At 42.2% G+C, this 18,694-nt stretch overlaps 2 protein-coding genes and 1 long non-coding RNA gene across 5 annotated transcripts in view; 1 reads left to right on the top strand and 2 right to left on the bottom strand.

The window, feature by feature from the left end:
* Window positions 1–5,091, bottom strand: part of ldlrad3 (low density lipoprotein receptor class A domain containing 3) — a 98,489-nt gene extending 93,398 nt beyond the window's left edge. For 2 of the 3 annotated variants that reach the window (XR_005206557.1, XM_037766760.1), the window contains exon 1: window positions 4,296–5,090. Coding sequence is in view for 2 of the 3 variants with exons in the window: in XM_037766760.1 (XP_037622688.1) it covers window positions 4,296–4,350 (55 nt within the window). In the remaining variant the exon portion in view is untranslated. Of the gene's footprint in view, window positions 1–4,295 lie in introns of all 3 variants that reach the window. The other variant, XM_037766761.1, reaches the window with a different exon arrangement.
* Window positions 1–18,694, top strand: part of LOC119486577 — a 341,860-nt gene that overhangs the window by 48,082 nt on the left and 275,084 nt on the right. The gene's annotated exons all lie outside the window — the stretch shown is intronic.
* The window catches only part of trim44 (tripartite motif containing 44), a 67,271-nt gene continuing 61,365 nt past the window's right edge, over window positions 12,789–18,694 (bottom strand). The window contains exon 7 of the transcript XR_005206556.1: window positions 12,789–12,816. The gene's annotated coding sequence lies outside the window, so the exon portion shown is untranslated. The remainder of the gene's footprint in view (window positions 12,817–18,694) is intronic.

Below are 18,694 nucleotides of genomic sequence, written 5' to 3'. Positions count from 1 at the left end.
TGTTCCCCTGATTTAGAAGCTCTGTCAGTTATGTGTCGACCCTTCTATCTGCCAAGACAGCTGACAGTAGTAATTATTATGGCTTTCTATTTTCCACCTGTGGATCTGTGTCTAATAAGCTACCTGATTTACACCTCAGTTCCTTTAATGTTATGTAGCAAGAGTGCACTTTACTTGAGTGCTGTTGTTTACCTTTTGAAACCAATGTTCATTTTGGGATAGGATTTAAGCAAAAGTGTAAACCAAGTCAAAATTCTTGTTAAATGTTCATACTTTGCAGAATTGATTAAAATCTGTTTGGCCTTAATGATCTGTTATTCTTTTCCCTTATGTTTTATTAGCTTATAGGGCTGTATGTTTTTTTTAAATGGGGAAATTAGTTTGGTTGTAATGTTCAGTAACTTGCAAAAATTGTCTTTAAAACCAGCATGAAAAAAATAATCGTGGAGCGTGATCCTGCCTGAAAAAATCGTGATATGACATTTTTGCCATATCGCCCACCCCTACTTGGACCACACCCATCTTTGAACTCTACCTTCACTTTGATCTCAACTACACACCTGCAAAGTTTCGTGACTGCATCTTGCATGGTTGTGATGCTATCACTGTTACAAAATCTGTCCACAGACAGACAGAAATATAAACACCTGGCAAAGTACTCAAAATCTCTTCTGTGGTAGTTCCCGCTACAGTAGGTGTCTCCAGATTGCACACAGATTCCCAAGGTGAAAACAATACCAGCGTCGCTGTCATGGCTGGTAAAAGAATCTGACTACAGCATATTTGAACATGTATTTGTAAAAGACCCATGCACCCCTGTGTGTCAGAGTAATGCAATTAAACATTTATAAGGTTGTCATATAGGCTACAGTATATTACAATGCTGAACCTTAACAAGCAATAATCATCCTCCGCCGAAGGGGGAAATAACTGAAGCAAAGCTAATTCATCTTTCCGACAATGTACCTAAATTCACTTATATCAATATTCCCCCTGGTGCATGGCCTAGCAGACCAGCTGAACAGCTTAAATATAATTTCAGGCTGCACACCACAACACCACAACACCATAAACTTGCCTTGTTTGTAACTGCATTGCAACATTCCATCGTCAGTGGGTCGTGTGGCAGAATCTCATATTGCACAATAGCACTGATTTATCTCTTGCAGCATTGAGGGCGAGTGCAAGGCTGCAAGGCTGCAAGGCTGCAAGGCTGCAGGGGCTGCAAGGCTGCAGGGGCTGCAAGGCTGCAGGGCTGCAAGGCTGCAAGGCTGCAGGGCTAGGAGTCCAGTCCAGCACAAAGCAAAGTCTGTATGCATCATCTTAAAAGGAGTACAAAGTGTGGTCTTTACTAGATTTGATATCTCAATATTGCCAGGTTTTGGGCACTTTTCATTTGTTTTGAGCCAAAACAAATGAAAGAACTACAACAAACAAATTATCAACCTAAAGCACACAGAAATAAAGTTGTAAAAGAAGGGAAACTAGGAGCGACACTTGCTGAGATGAAAAATTGGGAACCTTCTGAGGCTGTGCATCTTACCCAGATATTTCTGGCAAAGTTCCAAAATGTAGTACAGACTGTGAATGTCTTTTTAGTCTTGAAACTGGCCTTGGCCAGATGATACATGATCCTGTATATTGTATGGCTCATTAAGTATGCAAAGTAGTACTACAACATATCTACATCTTGAGTATCACAGTCATAGTCATTAGTAGATTTATTTTGTCTGATCTGCAAGGCTCACTTTTATTTCATTAATAGGTTTTATAATGGATGGTAAATGGACTTGCATTTATATAGCGCTTTTTCTAGTCTTCCGACCACTCAAAGCGCTTTACACTACTTGTCAGCATTCACCTTTACATACACCTTCATACACTGATGGCAGAAGCCGCCATGCAAGTTGCCAACTTTGCCCATCAGGATCTAATCTAAATACTCATTCACACACTGATGGCTATGCCTTCGGGAGCAATTTGGGGTTAAGTGTCTTGCTCAAGGACACATCGACATGTGACCGGAGCAGCGAACCACCGACCTTCCGATGGTGGACAACCTGCTCTACCCTCTGACCCACAGTCGTGCCAAATAAAATGTTGCCCCACAATTTATAATCCACATTGTGAACTGCAGTAAATTTGGACACTGTTCTGGACATGTATTAAAATGAATGAATCTGTTGTTGTTGAGTGTTTGTATGACAGGCCATTGCTCACAGCATGCACAACAATGTTTACTGTGTTGTTAATCGTAGGTTCCGCATGACAATTTTGAAGCATTTCTTGACCATTCAGAAACTGAGTTATTGCATGGTGAAGTATGTGCAGGAAATGAACTGCACTCACATATCTGTGACATATTTACAACATTCATAGCTGCAGTTAGGCTGCCAAAATATTTATTCTTCAATGCACACTTGGAAAAAAGATACTGAAGCTTGTGCACAAAGCACATCTACCAGGTCAATTTTACTCCATTCATACATATTTTATTTCCATTATTATGTTTTAGCACAGACTGTCTGTGTGATGGGAAATTCTGCCAATGTAATTTTCGGTTGCCGTATCTTCAAATGTCAATATTGTGATTATCATTCTAATAGGTATTGCAGCCAAGACCCAAATAGATTTTGAAATGCATTAGACCTTTATTAATGTATGTTCTAAATGTCAAATGCAAAATAATGTGCACCCAATGTGGACCTAATATTACTGGTAGAATATTAACCATTAAAATATAACTGGCTGGTAATAGCTATGCTCTATTCTAACTTATATACAGTTCTGGCCTGGGCACCAAAACGACACACAGACACAGAGAGTCTAGCTGACATTATTATTACCCTGGTCAGGTTATGAGCTAATAAAAGGCTGAAGCACAATTTGTGTATTCAAAGCTGACAACACATAAGCAATACTGAAGAAAACAGACTGTGGGAAAATTTTCTGACATCAAATCACGTGTACATGCTCCTTTGCTCCAATAGAGCAAACAAGGGTGGGGTTTGACAGACAACACTAAATCTCTGTTCCACACCTAATATAGGCTAATAATATTTACACTTCACTTGCACTGACACAAACATATTCATATGCAAATACTTGCCATGTGGAAAAAAAACACACCCTAAATAGGTGTGTATTATTTCCTGTGTTCAATAACAAGTCGACATCAATTTCAGAGGTCTTGTGTTTGTTTACACCGAGTGCTGCAATAGGCCTTTTTCACAGCATAACATTTTAACTTGTCATAGCAGGAAAAGCATGGGTGTTACTAATAACATTCACAATGGCTCTGTGTGTTCATATGTCCCAGTAAGCCATGTAAGACAGTGTGACAGTGAGCCAGCACTAGCATGCACAATATCAGAACCCTGAAACCAAAGCAGCTAAATGGAATTCAGCCATCAGTATTCGTATTGCTTACACCTGTGCCTTTCTTACTTTGACATGTCAAAATGTCTTCCAGAAAAATGACCTACTCAATACCATAGACTGTATATAAGAAGTGGACTTAGTCACCGTGATCACACATACTTTGAGGCTGTTAACATCTGCTAATGTGATTAGGCCATCACTGAAATGGACAGTTTTTTTCAGCACACTGCAGCCTAATCTAACCAGAAGATAAGTCACTGATTGGAATACCAGCTCAAACCTATACAGCTTGCATGGTTTTAAAAGGAGTAAAGTGCAAACTGGCTGTCCTTTGTATATAAACTCCTGTAAAAAAAAAAAAAAAGTGTCCTGTAAAAGTGTCCTCCTCTCCTCCACCACTTGGCCCCCAGCTGTCGGTGGCTGGAGAGAAACAGATTGACTTGTCAACACTGTCCTCCTGTCAACAACCCTCTCGGTCATAACCTAACCCGGAGGAGACACTATATAACCCCCATCTCAGTAAAAACATGCAGTTGATGGTGATGGTGATGGATATGGCATGGCATGGAGGGAGGGTGTCTCTCTGGAGCATTCTCACTCAGAAGAAGAAGAAGAAGTGAATAAAGGGGGGACATGATGCACCTATTCGACATGCACGAAAAACTCTCAAACTGCTTCAACTTCCCAATTTCAAAGAGCAAAACAAAAAAAACACCGTTCAGTCGATGAAAAATGAAAAACTTCTTTTCATAGAAAGTTGCTACAATAAGTTCCAGAACGCGTCGAGGTAGAACATCTGAAACATTGTAGCTAACAGTCTCTAGCTGTAGCCGACCACCACACAACGAACCCGTTCCTCTACTAACCCACCAGTACACTGGAGCGTGACAACAACAGTACTTTCCAAAACTTACCAACTGTTCTCGAGCCTGACCCCGAACCAAGCAGAAGGTACCAGATCCACATCATACGGTCTCCTTTTCCTCCTCCTCCTCCCGGCCTGCCCTTGCTGTCCTGCCTTTGCCCCGCCGCGGGGCCGAAAAACTGGGGGCAAGGAAGAAAAAACTTATCCCGACACAGCTCCACTACTTTTCTATTCTTTTTTTTTGTTCCTTCCTTCCGGGGGTAAAAACTAGCAGTGCATTTGTGGTTGGTTCGCGTTGGGGAAGAAAGTATGGAGTCCGGTTTTGGGAAGTGGGAAGAAGGTTTTTTACAGGAGGCTGGAGCTGGAGCTGGAAGGGGCTTCGGGGTGGCGGCAGCAGGCAGGCTGGCTGGGGAGTCGGTCGGTGTGTTGGTGCTGAGGGAGGCGGAGTCGGAGAGGCAGAGAGCCGGTGGAGAGCAGAGGTCGGCCAGTCCGGGCAGCGGTTCCCAAACTGCGGGCTAGGGACCGCTAACGGTCCCCTGCTGGAAGAAAAAAAACCTGGAGCTGTTTGATACTGTAGCACCGTTACTCCAAAGTTACACAGTTATCTCACCTGCAGATATTCAGCAGACACACACACACACACACACTGTTTGCACACCGGCAATATTTGCACTATCTGTTTATATCATGTTTATAAACCTATAAAATAAACCTAATGTGCACTTTACAAACGATTCTTTTTCTCACACACTATGCACATTTTTTAACGTTTATATGATGATGAGCGTCTCGAAATAACTTCTGTTATGATTTGACGCTATATAAAAAATAAATTGAATTCAATTCAATTGAATTTATTTTTGTTTATAGCTTATATTGTTTATTGTATATTGGTAGAATTTCAATTTGTTTTATTCTTATTTTATTCTAACGTTTTTATCTATTCTTTTGTTATTATTATACTGCTTATTTGCACATACAAAACCAAAGCAAATTCCTAGTGTATACCTCTTACACCTGGCAATAAACACGATTCTGATTCTGATTCTGATTCTGACAAACATAAATGAAATTGGAGACAGTTAGCGAGGACAGGACAGGACCTCTAGCTACAACATGAGGGTCAATTAGCTTATTGATGAGTTTCCTTGATTTTAAAAAAGGATCATTTACAGACTAATTTTCCCCCACAACAAGGCCTATACCTGATACAACTTTGTATGGGGTTATTGTTATATAATAATAATAATAATAATGTAAATATAAATCAGATTTATTGTCACACATTGCATTGTACACAGCACAGCACACAATGCAATTAAATCTCTGCATTTAACCCATCCTAGTATTAGTAGGGTGACCAGATCCCAACAAACCAAATGTGGGACAATATGTTTGTGTTGGACAATGTGGGAGACCGTTACCAAGGCTGATAGGTAATCTATGTCTATCTACGGTAACTTAAATAATAAACATTTCTATTCTGCCCCTTATCTTGTAATATTTCTATGATTTTTCCGAATGCATCCAGAGATCGGCATGTCTCTTTTTGATCCGCACGTTTCTTGTGAGCCGCATGAACTATGTCTGACCCACAATCCTCTGTGCGAGAGGGTCAGAGTTCAAGGCACAATGTTATGAAGAAGTAGTATTTCCAATTGTATGTATACTGCATGCAAATGTACGTACTTGCTAATGGCAGCTGCAGCGTGTACTAAATGTAAAAAGAAAAAGTATGTGTACAGTTGGTTCCTTCAAAGACAATTAAGCAACCATTTTATTAATCATCAACATCAACTCAACTATGCGATCTAACAATAAAGAAAGGTAAAATGCAACAGCTTACCATCATTTTTAATTTGAAGTCTTGATGAATGCTGCTGAGACAAAGTAACCTTTGGAAATCACAGAAAAAGCAACATAGTAGGGATTTCTGAAAACACCACATGACCTGTAAATGATCAGGCCATCTGCTGTTTTCAAATATGATTTCTTTACAGCTAGGTAGAAATAATTAAAAATGCGCCCTCCACTCTGTTTTTCTATATATGGGAGGTTAAATTCATAACTTCTTACATTCAATCTATAATTTGAAATTCCTCCACAACCATTCAATTCCCCTTCTTAGCAAATATGTACATATTACAGAAATATTTAAAGTTCACCAGACTGTGGCACGCTAAACAAAATCAGCGACCCGCCCCGACATTGCTGAGGTTTTTTCAATAGGGATGAAAATATTTTGAAACTGTGAAAAACTAGATATGGAGGCAACAGATGGCACAGGGGAAAAGTATTTGGAGCAATCTTTTAACAGATGGTTTGCCTTGATGAAAGTTAAAAGAGGCAAATACTTGTAGAAAATCAAAGCGCAAAATAAATTTTGGTGTTGGCACAGAAAGTGAGAGATAGACGCACAGAAAGAGACTTCTTCTCTCCAGTTGTACGTCTGGTGTTCCTATACAAACTCAGCTCTAGTCGCTTCTACACAGTGAGGGATTTAATATTTAACAACCCAGAAGGAGCACTGTCCAGCCAAGACACACAGAGCTACAAGGCAGAAAGGAAGGAAGAAATGCTTTATTCCACGCCGATTGAAGTTGAATTGAATTAGAGGGGAGACAGAGAGAGGGATGGAAGGACAGGAGGCTTCACCTATCAAACCTCTCTCCTCTTTATCATAGAGCTGCAGCTGTGCGCAGACAGACAACCTCCCTTCAAACAAACCCCTCCTTTTGATAGCATGCTAACCTGGAGGCATATGATTGGGATGAGTCCCAATATCAGTCTCCTCCAGCCCACTTTATATTCATCCACACGCCGCCTTATCAAGCCAAAGCCTCGTGCAGACTCAAACTCCAGGGGAGGGTCTTGGCATGTCGGTCGGATCTGTTTAAAACTTTGTCAAAGATTGCGTCTCGATAGCTTCTGCTGAGGGCCTGTTGTCCTCACGTCCCCCCATTGTTGCCTGTAGGGCCTTATGTATTTCAATCTGTTGTGATGAGTCCCGATGTTAGACGGTTGTGCATGCACGCTGCGTATATAACCACTCTTGAAAACGTCCACAGTTGGCAGATATGAATATTTTAATGAGCTTACAAAAGCAGACACAAGTCTCCTCAGCACAAATCCTGCATACAATCAACACTAATAAAAGTAAATGCTTGTTGAGAAGGAAGGAGATTTGTCAGTCAATGTTAAATGGATTTCATTCTGCTCCCCTGGAGTTATCATTAATGTTAATGCCGAGCTGTTTCACAAATTATACAGCCTGATCCGTGAACCACAACGGTATAATCTCTTTTTTGGGGGGGGCTCTGCACTAGAGAGGGCTGCGAGCTAAAAGCAGAAATTGGCTCAACTATATTACTGATTGACACACAGCGTTTCAATAATGCCCATCAATTAGTTTAGGCTATCTATAAACAGCTCAGACCTAATTAGCCGCTGGCCAACAAATGGACTCATTAGGGGACATTAAACGCTAATATGAAGGTTGTTATTGACTTAATCGCAGGAGAAACCCAATTAGTGGCCAAATTTGGAAAATGACTCTGAGGTAGTGAGACGAGATCTGATTGGCGAAGAGGAGGGAGGGGGGAGTGTAGCAACCTGGTATGACTTTGCCTGTGGGTGAGTGGTGGCATTGAGAGAAAGAGAGGGAGAGATTCAGCCAGATATGTAGCGAGAGGTAAGGAGATGTGTAACAGCAGCAACACAAAGGGAGTCTATGTGAGTGTATGTTTGTGTGGGTGTGGAGAGAGAGAAAACAACACTCACAGAGCAGTAGGGAAGGAGGATGAGTAAGGAAGCCGACGGCAAGAAGAAGTATCAGGAGGTGGATGTGGAAAGTGGGAGATGAAGAGGGTGTTAGAATAAAGAGGAGAGGAAAAAATCAGGGGAGATATTGTAATAGTAAGACATAGCAAACGAGAGGGGAGATAAATTTGAATAAAACCTTATTTTATAGCATTTCATGCCGTCAAGCTGTTCGGTATCACTGAATGTAAATATACTGTAACCAACAAGAGTCCACTGTCAGCGAGAGCGTTCCTAATATATCTAATGAGAGTGTGAAATGAGGGTGAGAGAGCAATGATACGACTCATGAGTGCTGCAGGATGACATGTCCTCGTCATGTCAGACCGCCGTCGAGGTAGCTGCGAAATGCCAAGGCCCCTAAAGGACTGGCTCGCTCTCTGGTGTGAGCCTCTTGACATTCATCTCACATTTAATAACCGGCGTGCCGATGTGAAGGACATCTTTGTTTGTGAGTGAGTCAGAAAGCAATAGAGAGAGAAAAAAACAGGTGGGAGGACACACATCGAGGGACAATGCGCTTATGATTTCAGCAAATGTTTCTGCTGGCCCATTAACCCTTCTGAGACCAGCGGGATCTTGGCAATCACAACTGTTTTAGAGCGAGAGTGAAGCTACAAATGTCATATGAACTAGAAAACCTAGGGAATATATTGGTACCAACCATGTCATGCTAACATGTCGGAGGCTAAATAACGCTACAAACTGATGCAAAATTTTGGCGAGGAAAAACTGGCATGGCCAATTTCAAAGGGGTCCCTTGACCTCTGACCTCAAGATATGTGAATGAAAATGGGTTCTATGGGTACCCTCGAGTCTCCCCTTTACAGACATGCCCACTTTATGATAATCGCATGCAGTTTTTTGCATGCAGTATAAATGTATTATTTCCACCTATTCTAAAATGGTATATTTGAATATTTCTGCACACTGGGGTCCCTAAACAGTCTTTGAAATTGCATAAATTGGGTATCACTGGAAAGCTGAGACTCGTGTGGATCCAATGAGCCCAATTGTATTCATGTGTGATGATGTTAGTCATAGTATTTCATTGTAGTGAGACCATATTTTCAAATTTGACCTCACTGTATAAAATGACTGGTGGTGACCTCTAGGATAATCACAGCCTCATGAAACTACAACCACAAACTATAGACCTAGGGCATTTAGAGGATGGATGGCTTAGAGGTAGATTGACAATAATGAGGTTTCTGAGCAGTTTTCAGAAAGATGTAATTCTTGCAGGAATCTCAAAATGATAACAAATCAAAACATGGGTTATTAACGGTGTTCCTCAAGGTATTGGTGTCTTAATGTGGTATTTTGAAGGGATTTATTGATCATTTTTATCAATTCGAGTGGTAAAAAATTGTTAAATTTAGCACCAAATCTGTATAACAAATGGTATCAACCCAAAAAAGTGCTGCAGTAACTTATGAGACATAATGGAACATGGGGATTGTCATCATATACTTCGATCACAATGTTCTAAATCCTTATACATTTTTCCATTTTATTTTAAGTAATTCATTAATTGTTTAAATCATGTTTATTTCTAATTTATGACTAGAACAATTTGACACACAGTGCTGAGATACATCTCAAATTAATCTTCAGGTTCCCAGCTTTCAGATGATGTACACCACTTCTATGTGACATCTACTGTTCACCTGCCATCGCCCCCCAAAAACCCCATGTACCCCCCTAAGAAAGGCAAAATTCTATTGTGGGTCTCAGAGGGTTAAGAAGAAAAGCACACTTCTCTCTCCACAACACCACGCTTGTGACCAGTCATATTAAAACACATGCACGGACACACACAGTTATACATTTCTGCATACTACCCCACACTCATGTTCACCCAGAGTCTCCTTCATGCTCCTCCAAATGCATTAATTGAATAATCATTCAATTATGTGACCGATGCCCCCTTCCACTGACATTAGTTAGCAAAGCTGACGCCTGGCCTAGCGGCGCTGCAGGGACATCAGATAGGCATCAACAATTGAATCAGAGAGAGATAGAAAGGGTAGTTTGTGCGTGTGTGTGTGCGACTGTCAATCCATAAGTCCCAGGCTGGGAATCAAACGAGGAACAGATATTGATTTGGGATTTCAGAGGCAGGGGCCAATAACAATTTGAGAATGAAACGCCCGAAGCATCAACAATTACTTTCTTAATTAGGCAAAATGATGTACAGATCGGAACGGGTTACACAGCAAATTGCAAAACACACGGGTGATAATAAGTACAACAAATATAGCATTAGCATAACATTATTGTAATGGAAAATACAGGACTATCAGAGAGGAAGATCAATCCCTCGGCTATTTGAGTAAATGTAAATAGCTGGTGGCTTTCATTGCTGTGTATGTTAATCGAAATTCATTAAAACCAATCCAGTAAAGGTGATAATGGGCCCTCATTACACAGCAATGACAGCAATAATAATTTATCAATTAAATGATTTTTCACTTAACAGTAAAGCATGCACAGGAAACAGGATGATGCACCAGTCAGTAGTTGTTTCTGACGGATAAAGATCCAAATGAGCCCAAACATAAAGCTGTAAGAGGCTGGATTTACTCTCTCTGCGGTGAAGTGGCTCTCAAGGCAGCAGTAGTCCATTATCACATCTGGTCTCTGAAACAACAGGCAGTGGCATTTCTAAATAACAGCCTCAAACAAGGTCAAGTCCAGCTGAGCAATGGGCAATCTTCTCTCACTTAAATGTAATTAGTAGACAACAGTGAGCACTCATCCCTCAGATTGTGCCTCTCTCTTTAGGCAAAATATTCTGTTGCTTGTACAATCTCAGGTGTCACTCTAAATGATGAAATTACTGTCAATTGAGTTTAAATGATGGTTGATTAGAGAGAGCAGATACAGCGAGGGCGGCGTGTCAGAATGAGACTGTCCTCTGGGAGGCTCTATTTAGGCGTAGAGGTGCATTGAGCATTGTGCAGCAGAGTATAGGGGAATGTCATTAGTTTTGCAGGTATTAGTTCAAAAATGAAACATGAAACAAATTGAAACCCTGACCTGATGATGGCATGAAATGAAAAGTAACATATCATCTTATGAGGAGCATAAATGTCTGCACCAAACTTAAACTATTGAGACATTTCACTCTGAACTAAAACTGTCAACTTGCTGATGAAGGTAGACTGTGTGCCAATCCATATCATAGATGTGAAGCTATTTTACTGAAAACTATGAATTGCTGGTGGCGCTATGTGAAAAATCAGGAGATCATCAAAGTCATAGGGGAACCCAGCCTGTTCTCATTCCCAGGGCGTCACATACTGACGCTTTGTCACGGCTGTCAGTGTTCCATACTGCCACAAAAGGCACCCTTGAGCGCCGGTATGAAACGCACCCACCGGGCGTTCCATTACAATGTAAACCCATCCACGGCAACAGTAAACGCTTATAGAAAGTGTGCTGGGAGTATGGTGACGTGGTTTAAAGAGCGAAAAGACACACAGCAGGTGGGCGGGAGGGGAGATGGATGGGTCCAACAAACACAAGGAGTCCAGGAGACCGCTGTTCGTGTCCTGTGTTCACAACGTTCAGTGTCATTTTCACTGTATAAACGTAGTAGTTTTAAACCTAACCATGTAGTTCTTTCTTAAACCGAACTATAGAGGTTTTGTTGCCTAATCCTAAAGTGACGCCAACTGTAACTATAGTGGTTTTGATGACAAAAATAAAGTGATGCCAAGGGGCGTGCGTGACAAAGTGGCCATATGTGACGGATGAGAACGTGTTGATTCAACCCTATCATTCAACAGTTGTTGAGCCATTTCACAGGAAACCCAAAATTGTTAACCTCAGGGTGGCGCTACAGGAAAAGGCAGGGGATAACCAAAGTCTTCAGGGTTTGTCCCATTGGGACCATACATGTCTGTACGGAATTTCATGTCAATCCATCCAATTGTTGTCAAGATATTTCAGTCTGGACCAAACAGGTGGACCAGCTGTCCAACACTGCCAACCTTAATGATTGTCCTCTCTCAGAAAAAGCATGACGTGGCGCTGCAAACCCCCCGAGGGAGGAGATCGGTCGGGCATACAAAGTATCTGACTCTGACACCACAGAAAAAAAAGTTTTGCACCTTCCCGTCTCAAAACAGTCAGCACTGGTTTCATCAGCAAAGCAGTTTTAGTTGCCTAACCCTTTAACCAAACCTTAACCATAAAGGTTGCACATTATAAAATGCTCATTTGTAAAGGTCATGTTGTTTTGGAAGGCACAGACAAATAATGTTTCCCCGCAAGCTTTGTATTCTGATCTGTGTAGTTTTGGAAGGCAAGAAAAATGAACTAATTTGTAATTTTTTGACTTTTTGGACAGCTCACAAGCACCAGAACTGAATTACACCCAACTAAGCATTAAAAAATGATGTCTCAGAGAGTAAAACAATTCACACAATTCATCCTTTTTGCTTCCTTGCTGCACTTCTTTAATTTCTTTTGTTTCTTTCTTAGCCTGTGCCAGGTGTCGCTAGTGTAGTCTCCTAAAAAGAGTATTCACATTAAAGTCAATAACTCTGGTTATCAAAGGCAACATTAAAAGTAAAATGGGATTAAACAGAATTAAAGAACTGAACCTTTTACAGTTTGCTTCCTTCCCCATTGTGCACAAGTCTTGGCACACGTGACCAACTTTACAGACAAAATCTCATTAAATATTGAAGAGTAGAAGGAGTGGTAATATCGCAGAGAGTGAGCGAGAGAGAGAGAGAGAGTAAGAGAGGGGGGGGGAGAGGGTTTGAAAAGGACGGAGAGAAGAGAGCATCAGGGCATCAGGGCCAGAAGGTCATGTGATGGAGTGAGGCCGGGATGAAAAGAGGCACCAGTGCTCCCAGCAGGCTTGGCCTGTTTTATAGCAATCATTTCGGTTTGGCCCGCTGCTCACACCCGCAGGCTGCCTTCGTTTAGTGGACCACCAACTGTCGCAGGTGTTTTTTCATGGGCCAAAGTGGGCCACTCACATGCCTTGGCCCTGTTCTGCATTTCTCATCTGACTGCTCTGTGCTCGGGGCCATATTTGTGTTAGATAAAAGGACCCAGATTTGCAGGAGTGTAACATTGAGAGTAACCTTGAGAATATTACAGCAGCGCTGCATGTCTACGAGACATGCATAGCACGCCGGCGTGTGAGTGACACATTTGAGCTATTGAAGTGGGAATTAGAATAGAAGGAGCGGCGGACAGCTATTGAGAACAAAAGAAAGTTGGAGCAAACAGGGAAGAAAGAATTGGTTCATACATAAGATTCAGCAGTCAAGTGCATGAATATAGATGGGTGTGTGAAAAGGGGGTTAGGAGGAAAGGGAGCATGAAATATCTTAACTAAACTGAAAGTTATGGGCATTAAGAGAGGTTTCGTCAAGGGCGTGATAGAATGGATCATGTGTGGAGTTCAGAAACTGTTCGAGAGACTAAACACAGGGGAGGTAGCACCGCCTAAAGGCTGAAAGAGATTGTTTAAGTCTGGCTGCAGCTAGAGCATGGAGATTGACCAGAAGAGGAGGAGGTTAGGTTTGGACGCTCAGCACAGCGAGGGGGTTACGGGTCGGAGCAGGACCAGTAGGATCTGCTAGGCATAACAAGCAACACCACCACAGGGTTAGAATTCATGCCTGGTCGCTCTGGGCTCTGATTGGAGCAGTGAGGACAGAGGAGGGAAGGGGAAAATAAGGGGAACAGCGAGAGGGTGGTAGGGGAGCTCGCTGTGAACCGGGCCTTTGATCACAGGGTGGAGAATTACTAGCTCAATGCCCACTGCTGCTGGGCCCCAACCCCAAAACACCACGGGAAATGTTCATATTCAAATAGCAACCCCTTTCTGGCTACACAGCTAGCTCTGATTCATTTTTTGGCATGCACATAGACAGAAATACACAGACATAGACACACACAAAATAACAAATGTTTTTAATGTTGCCTTGCCTCGGGCGAACGCCACTGAGGAGCTTCGGGGGCTGTGACACGCAGTTAGATGGGGGAATAGCCAGCATTGACACACTGACAAAAAGAGATCAGAAGCATCTAAACAATAGCAGCGGACACGTAGTTGAAATATCGGACATCTTTTGAAGTGTGAAGAAAATATGTTTCAGAGTCTAAAAACGTGTCTCTGACTGGACGACATGGAGGGAGCCATTCAAATTCAAAACAAGAGTCTCGTGAAGCGACGTGATCCACCTATAAATGAGTCCACTGACACAGACATGACCTCGAAACACGCTGAAACATCATGAGAATGAACGCACAGCTAATAGAAAGTTTCTTAGCAGTATTTGGTCTCGTATCTCCCGGCCCTCTCGAGCATGCCTGAAGCTTACCCTGCTGGCTGATACAGAGGTGTGTGTGTGTGTGTGTGTGTGTGTGGGCTGATGGGGGTTTCCCACCTGCTGTTAGGAGGGAGGAAATGTGAGCGTGGAATGAGCATGGCTTTGATCGTTTCTAATCCTCAAAGGAAGGGGGGCCACCACAGCATGTCGGCAGGGGAAGGCCAAATCCAGCATGTAGGCAGCAGGGGGAGTGTCGGTGAATGCTTGTGTGCAACAGCTTAACTACACTCGCTTGAAATGATTATTTATGAGCTTGAAGTGTTTGTGATGTGTTTTTTTTCTAAGAAGGTGTGGAGCGATCCATCCTCCATAACAGTTGATGGGGCGACAAACTGCCCTTTATTGTTCAAGTGCCTTTAAGACCCAGCATGTTCTATAAATGTCAGCTGGGAGCAGAAAGCGCTGGCCTCCGTCTTTGTTTCCCTGTGGATAATTTAATCGAGAAAGTCTCATTAAATGCCGTCGCTGGTGGCGCCTGCGCTCAGACACATGCTGAGCCTGACCTTTCATCATAGGAACAATTAACATGACTGGATGCTTGTTTAATCAGACGGCCATTTTTTTGTTCATCATTATCTTAATGGCCGTCCATACAGTATATCATGGTTAAAGTCAAACGCTGTACACCAAGTTGCGGCCTCCAGTGCGGTGAGGTGGGCACAGGGTTAAATGAGCATTCTGATTCGCTACGGCAACAAGAGGCTTAAAGGGGACCCATTATGTTTTTGTGCTTTTTCCCTTTCCTTTAGTGTGTTGTATAGATTTTTGTGAATGTAAAAGGTCTGCAAGTTACAAAGCCCAAAGGCCACGCCAAAGGGAGTTACTCTCCCCCACAGAAACACTGCTCCTGAATTGCCTGAAACACCTTGCTTGAAGTCCCGTCTTTTCTTCCATAACGTGGTGATATCACCAAGTAACACATTTGCACAATACCTGCCTAGGCTCTTCGGAGTCCGAAGAGTTTGGATCGGTGGACCAATCACAACAGAGTGGGCCAGCTGACCAATCAGAGCAGACTGGGCTTTTTGGAAGTGGGGAGGGGGGGGGGGATGAGTATGAGAAAAATAAGCATGTAAACATACTCTAGGAGAAACCATAGATTGTATATAAGAAGTGGATGTAGTCAATGTGACGTCATCCATTAGTTTGTGGACTGCCGATTTGAAGCCTTTGGTTGGTTGTGTCTAGAGGGGAGCCCGCAAATTGCGAAATCTGATCTGAAATCTGCAAAAGCTTGTAAAAACTCTTGCGAGACTAGCTGCCCAATGACCTATCTGAACCTTAACTATTCAAGGTCAATGCCTAACCTTAACAAACTTGCAAGAGTTTCTCCAGTTTGCGGGCTCCCTTCTAGGCTACTACCCCTCGAGTTCTGTATTTTGGCCGTTGCCATCTTCATTTTTTGCAACCAGAAGTGACACGAGAGGGTGGAGCTAAGTACAACCGAACGTTGAATAAGACATTTTTAGGCGACCAAAATGTTACAGTTAACTGTCATGAACTGAAAACACACTATGAAAGAGTTAAAAAGTTGTAAGACAAAAACAAGGACAACTCCCAGACTGGACAACGCCGTGGTAGCGACCTGTCAATCACAAGGTAGCCACGCCCTAAAGCATACCCTGCTTTATGGTCTATTTGACTCTAAATGGGACCATAGTTTACTAAATGAACATCAAGCTGTATTGAAAAAGACTTGAAACTAGCGATTGAGACCATAAACTCATGTTTACAATGTTTACTGAGGTAATAAATCAAGTGAGAAGTAGGGTCATTTTCTCATAGGCTTTACAATCAGACTTCTTTTTGCAACCAGAGGAGTCGAAAATTAGAAAGAATGCAAGTTTAAGGCACTTCCAAAGTGGCTCCACTTTTCAGACCCGGAGTTGCCCACTGGTTGAAACCCACTAAGTATGCACCTGAAAATAAGCACACCAGGTCCTCTTTAACACGTCATCTCAAAGCAACCGCAGAAGACAGAAAGCAGATGTTAAATATGAGGGAGGGAGAGACAGTTTTATTGTATCCACTCATTACTCCACTCAGTCATACACAAAGCTCTCACAAGGAAAGGATTCAGTGCAACTATGACTCAAGTGCGGTGCGAATAAACAGATACTGGCTCTCAGAAACAAAACAAGCTGCTTATTCATCTCCCACCGAGGTATCAGGTAGGGCTCTCAGTGTTTGCATGCACATTGTTGCCATCTTTATGCCCATTACCTGCCACGTTAATGGAGATAGAGTGGCCACCTTTGAAGCGATTACATATATATTCAGAGACTGACCTGTGAGGCTGAGACTGAGGTGTTGTGCTCTCAAGGATACGTGTGTGCACATGAGAGGGGAAGCACACAAACAGATAGAATAAGGGAGAGAGTTGTCCGTGCAAATATTTATATGAAATCGTACGAGCACATTCATAGATGTGCGGTTTTTGGTATTCCACTCACATACAGATCGCAAGGCCACTCCGAGCTACCTTGGGACAGCTCCAGCTCTCGCTTCACAGTCCTCCCGTACACCGCGAGACCCTGCAGGGCACTCAGAGGGGTGGTTAAAATTGGAACACATTCATCTCAATCCCCTGCCTGCCAGCGCTAATGGATGTCGGCCTGTTTTGGAGAGACAATGAAATCGAAGAAAGACAGGATTTCAGGCTCCTGTGGCGTACGTGGACATGAGTGAAAAATACAAACACATTTAATCCCTTTGTGCCGCCGTGTGTATTATGCATGATTTGGATTCAACAACAGCCTTCCTCTTGTAGCCTTGAAAGCAAAGCTCGCTTCCCACCATTGTCTCACTGCAGCAGCCCTGATGTGTCATTTTACTGCAATCAGTTTTGGAGAACAGAATTACTTTTCATTCAACTCCATCTCCACATTGTCTGCCCTTTTGTTATAAGCCCCGTGTCCAATTTCCTCTACAAATAAAATATGCATCAATAACGCTAAAGGATGATTGAATGCAGACTCCTAGGCTATACCTGCAGAAACCCGAGCTGGAAATTGAATACAACTTGAATGCAATAACACCTGTATTTATGCTACGAGCTCTATCATAAAACATTTTTCTATCTGCAATAGAATTCTGATCCAGGTGCAGAGCCTGCCTCATGACTTGTTTACAGGTTTTATCTCTCTACTTTGTTATGCCTTTCAAACGGCACCTCAGTTCACACACTATTTATTATGCCTCTCTCTGCCCTCGGTCTTTTTCTGCGGGAAAAATATCACCCCTGGAGACCACACCTTTATTCTCTCCCCTAAAATAGGAGAAGCTAAATCACAAACATAACAGACTGAAATATCAACTCTGCCAATTTGCCGCTCCAGTTTAGGAGAAATCCGAAAATGCAAGAGAAAATAAATAACAATTTCTCTTTCATTTCTTCTTTTGTGGCTATGTTTGAAAAAGTACTGAACGGATGTCTGCTGGGAGTTTGTGAGCTATACGGTACTATCCATCCTGAAATACTATCTAACATTGTAGTTGTATTGATTGTAGTCTCTTAGCAGCAGTATCAGCAGCAATGTTTGGATTTCTATGCAGAGGAAGTGTTGAAGTCAGTTCCCCTTGCTGAACAGAGGTCATTAGCACATCTGCCATACGTGCAGGTGTTATATGTGTAGGTGCCTCAGAGTACAAGCGACAAAGTGACAGACACATCAACAGAAAACAGGAAACTGAGAGGTGTTAGAATCTGTGGCTATAACAGAGAGGAGGACGAGGTATAGAGGGCTTCTTCTATAATCAGTTCTACACAATTTCTGAGGAGAAACGCGTTGTCTGTTGTTGAAAATACAAAAGAGCGCATGTTTAGTTAATGCTTTATCATCACTGCATCCAATTAGGGTGTGATTTTTAAGCTGCTTGTCATCGTGATTAAGCAGTCACCACGGGGAGTCTGCCAAAGAAACATTCTATGTAGGCAGGAAGTACAAGGACATGTCATTCAGTAAAGAACTAAATGGATAAAATCCTGTAAAAATTCTATAGTCTATATAAATATGTATTTACAGTTTTTCTTTTTCCCTGTCTAAACCGTGAATTTAGAATCCCATTAATGCTCTTGTGAATAACAGCTGTTGTACACTACACATCCCTAAAGTCAGTTATCTGCTTTAATTTGATCTGTTTTTACATTAAAGCGGCATGAATGTGAATACTTTAGAGGGATTCACCAGTTTTCACAGAAATAGGGTCATGTCCCTGGCAGTAAGTAGACTTGAATGAATGAGCTCCCCACGGTGCATTCTGGGTA

This window comes from Sebastes umbrosus, chromosome 4 (assembly GCF_015220745.1).
Source record: "Sebastes umbrosus isolate fSebUmb1 chromosome 4, fSebUmb1.pri, whole genome shotgun sequence".
Classification (NCBI taxonomy): domain Eukaryota; kingdom Metazoa; phylum Chordata; class Actinopteri; order Perciformes; family Sebastidae; genus Sebastes; species Sebastes umbrosus.
Note: the sequence above shows the minus strand (reverse complement) of the source record. Positions and strands in the feature narration are given on the sequence as shown.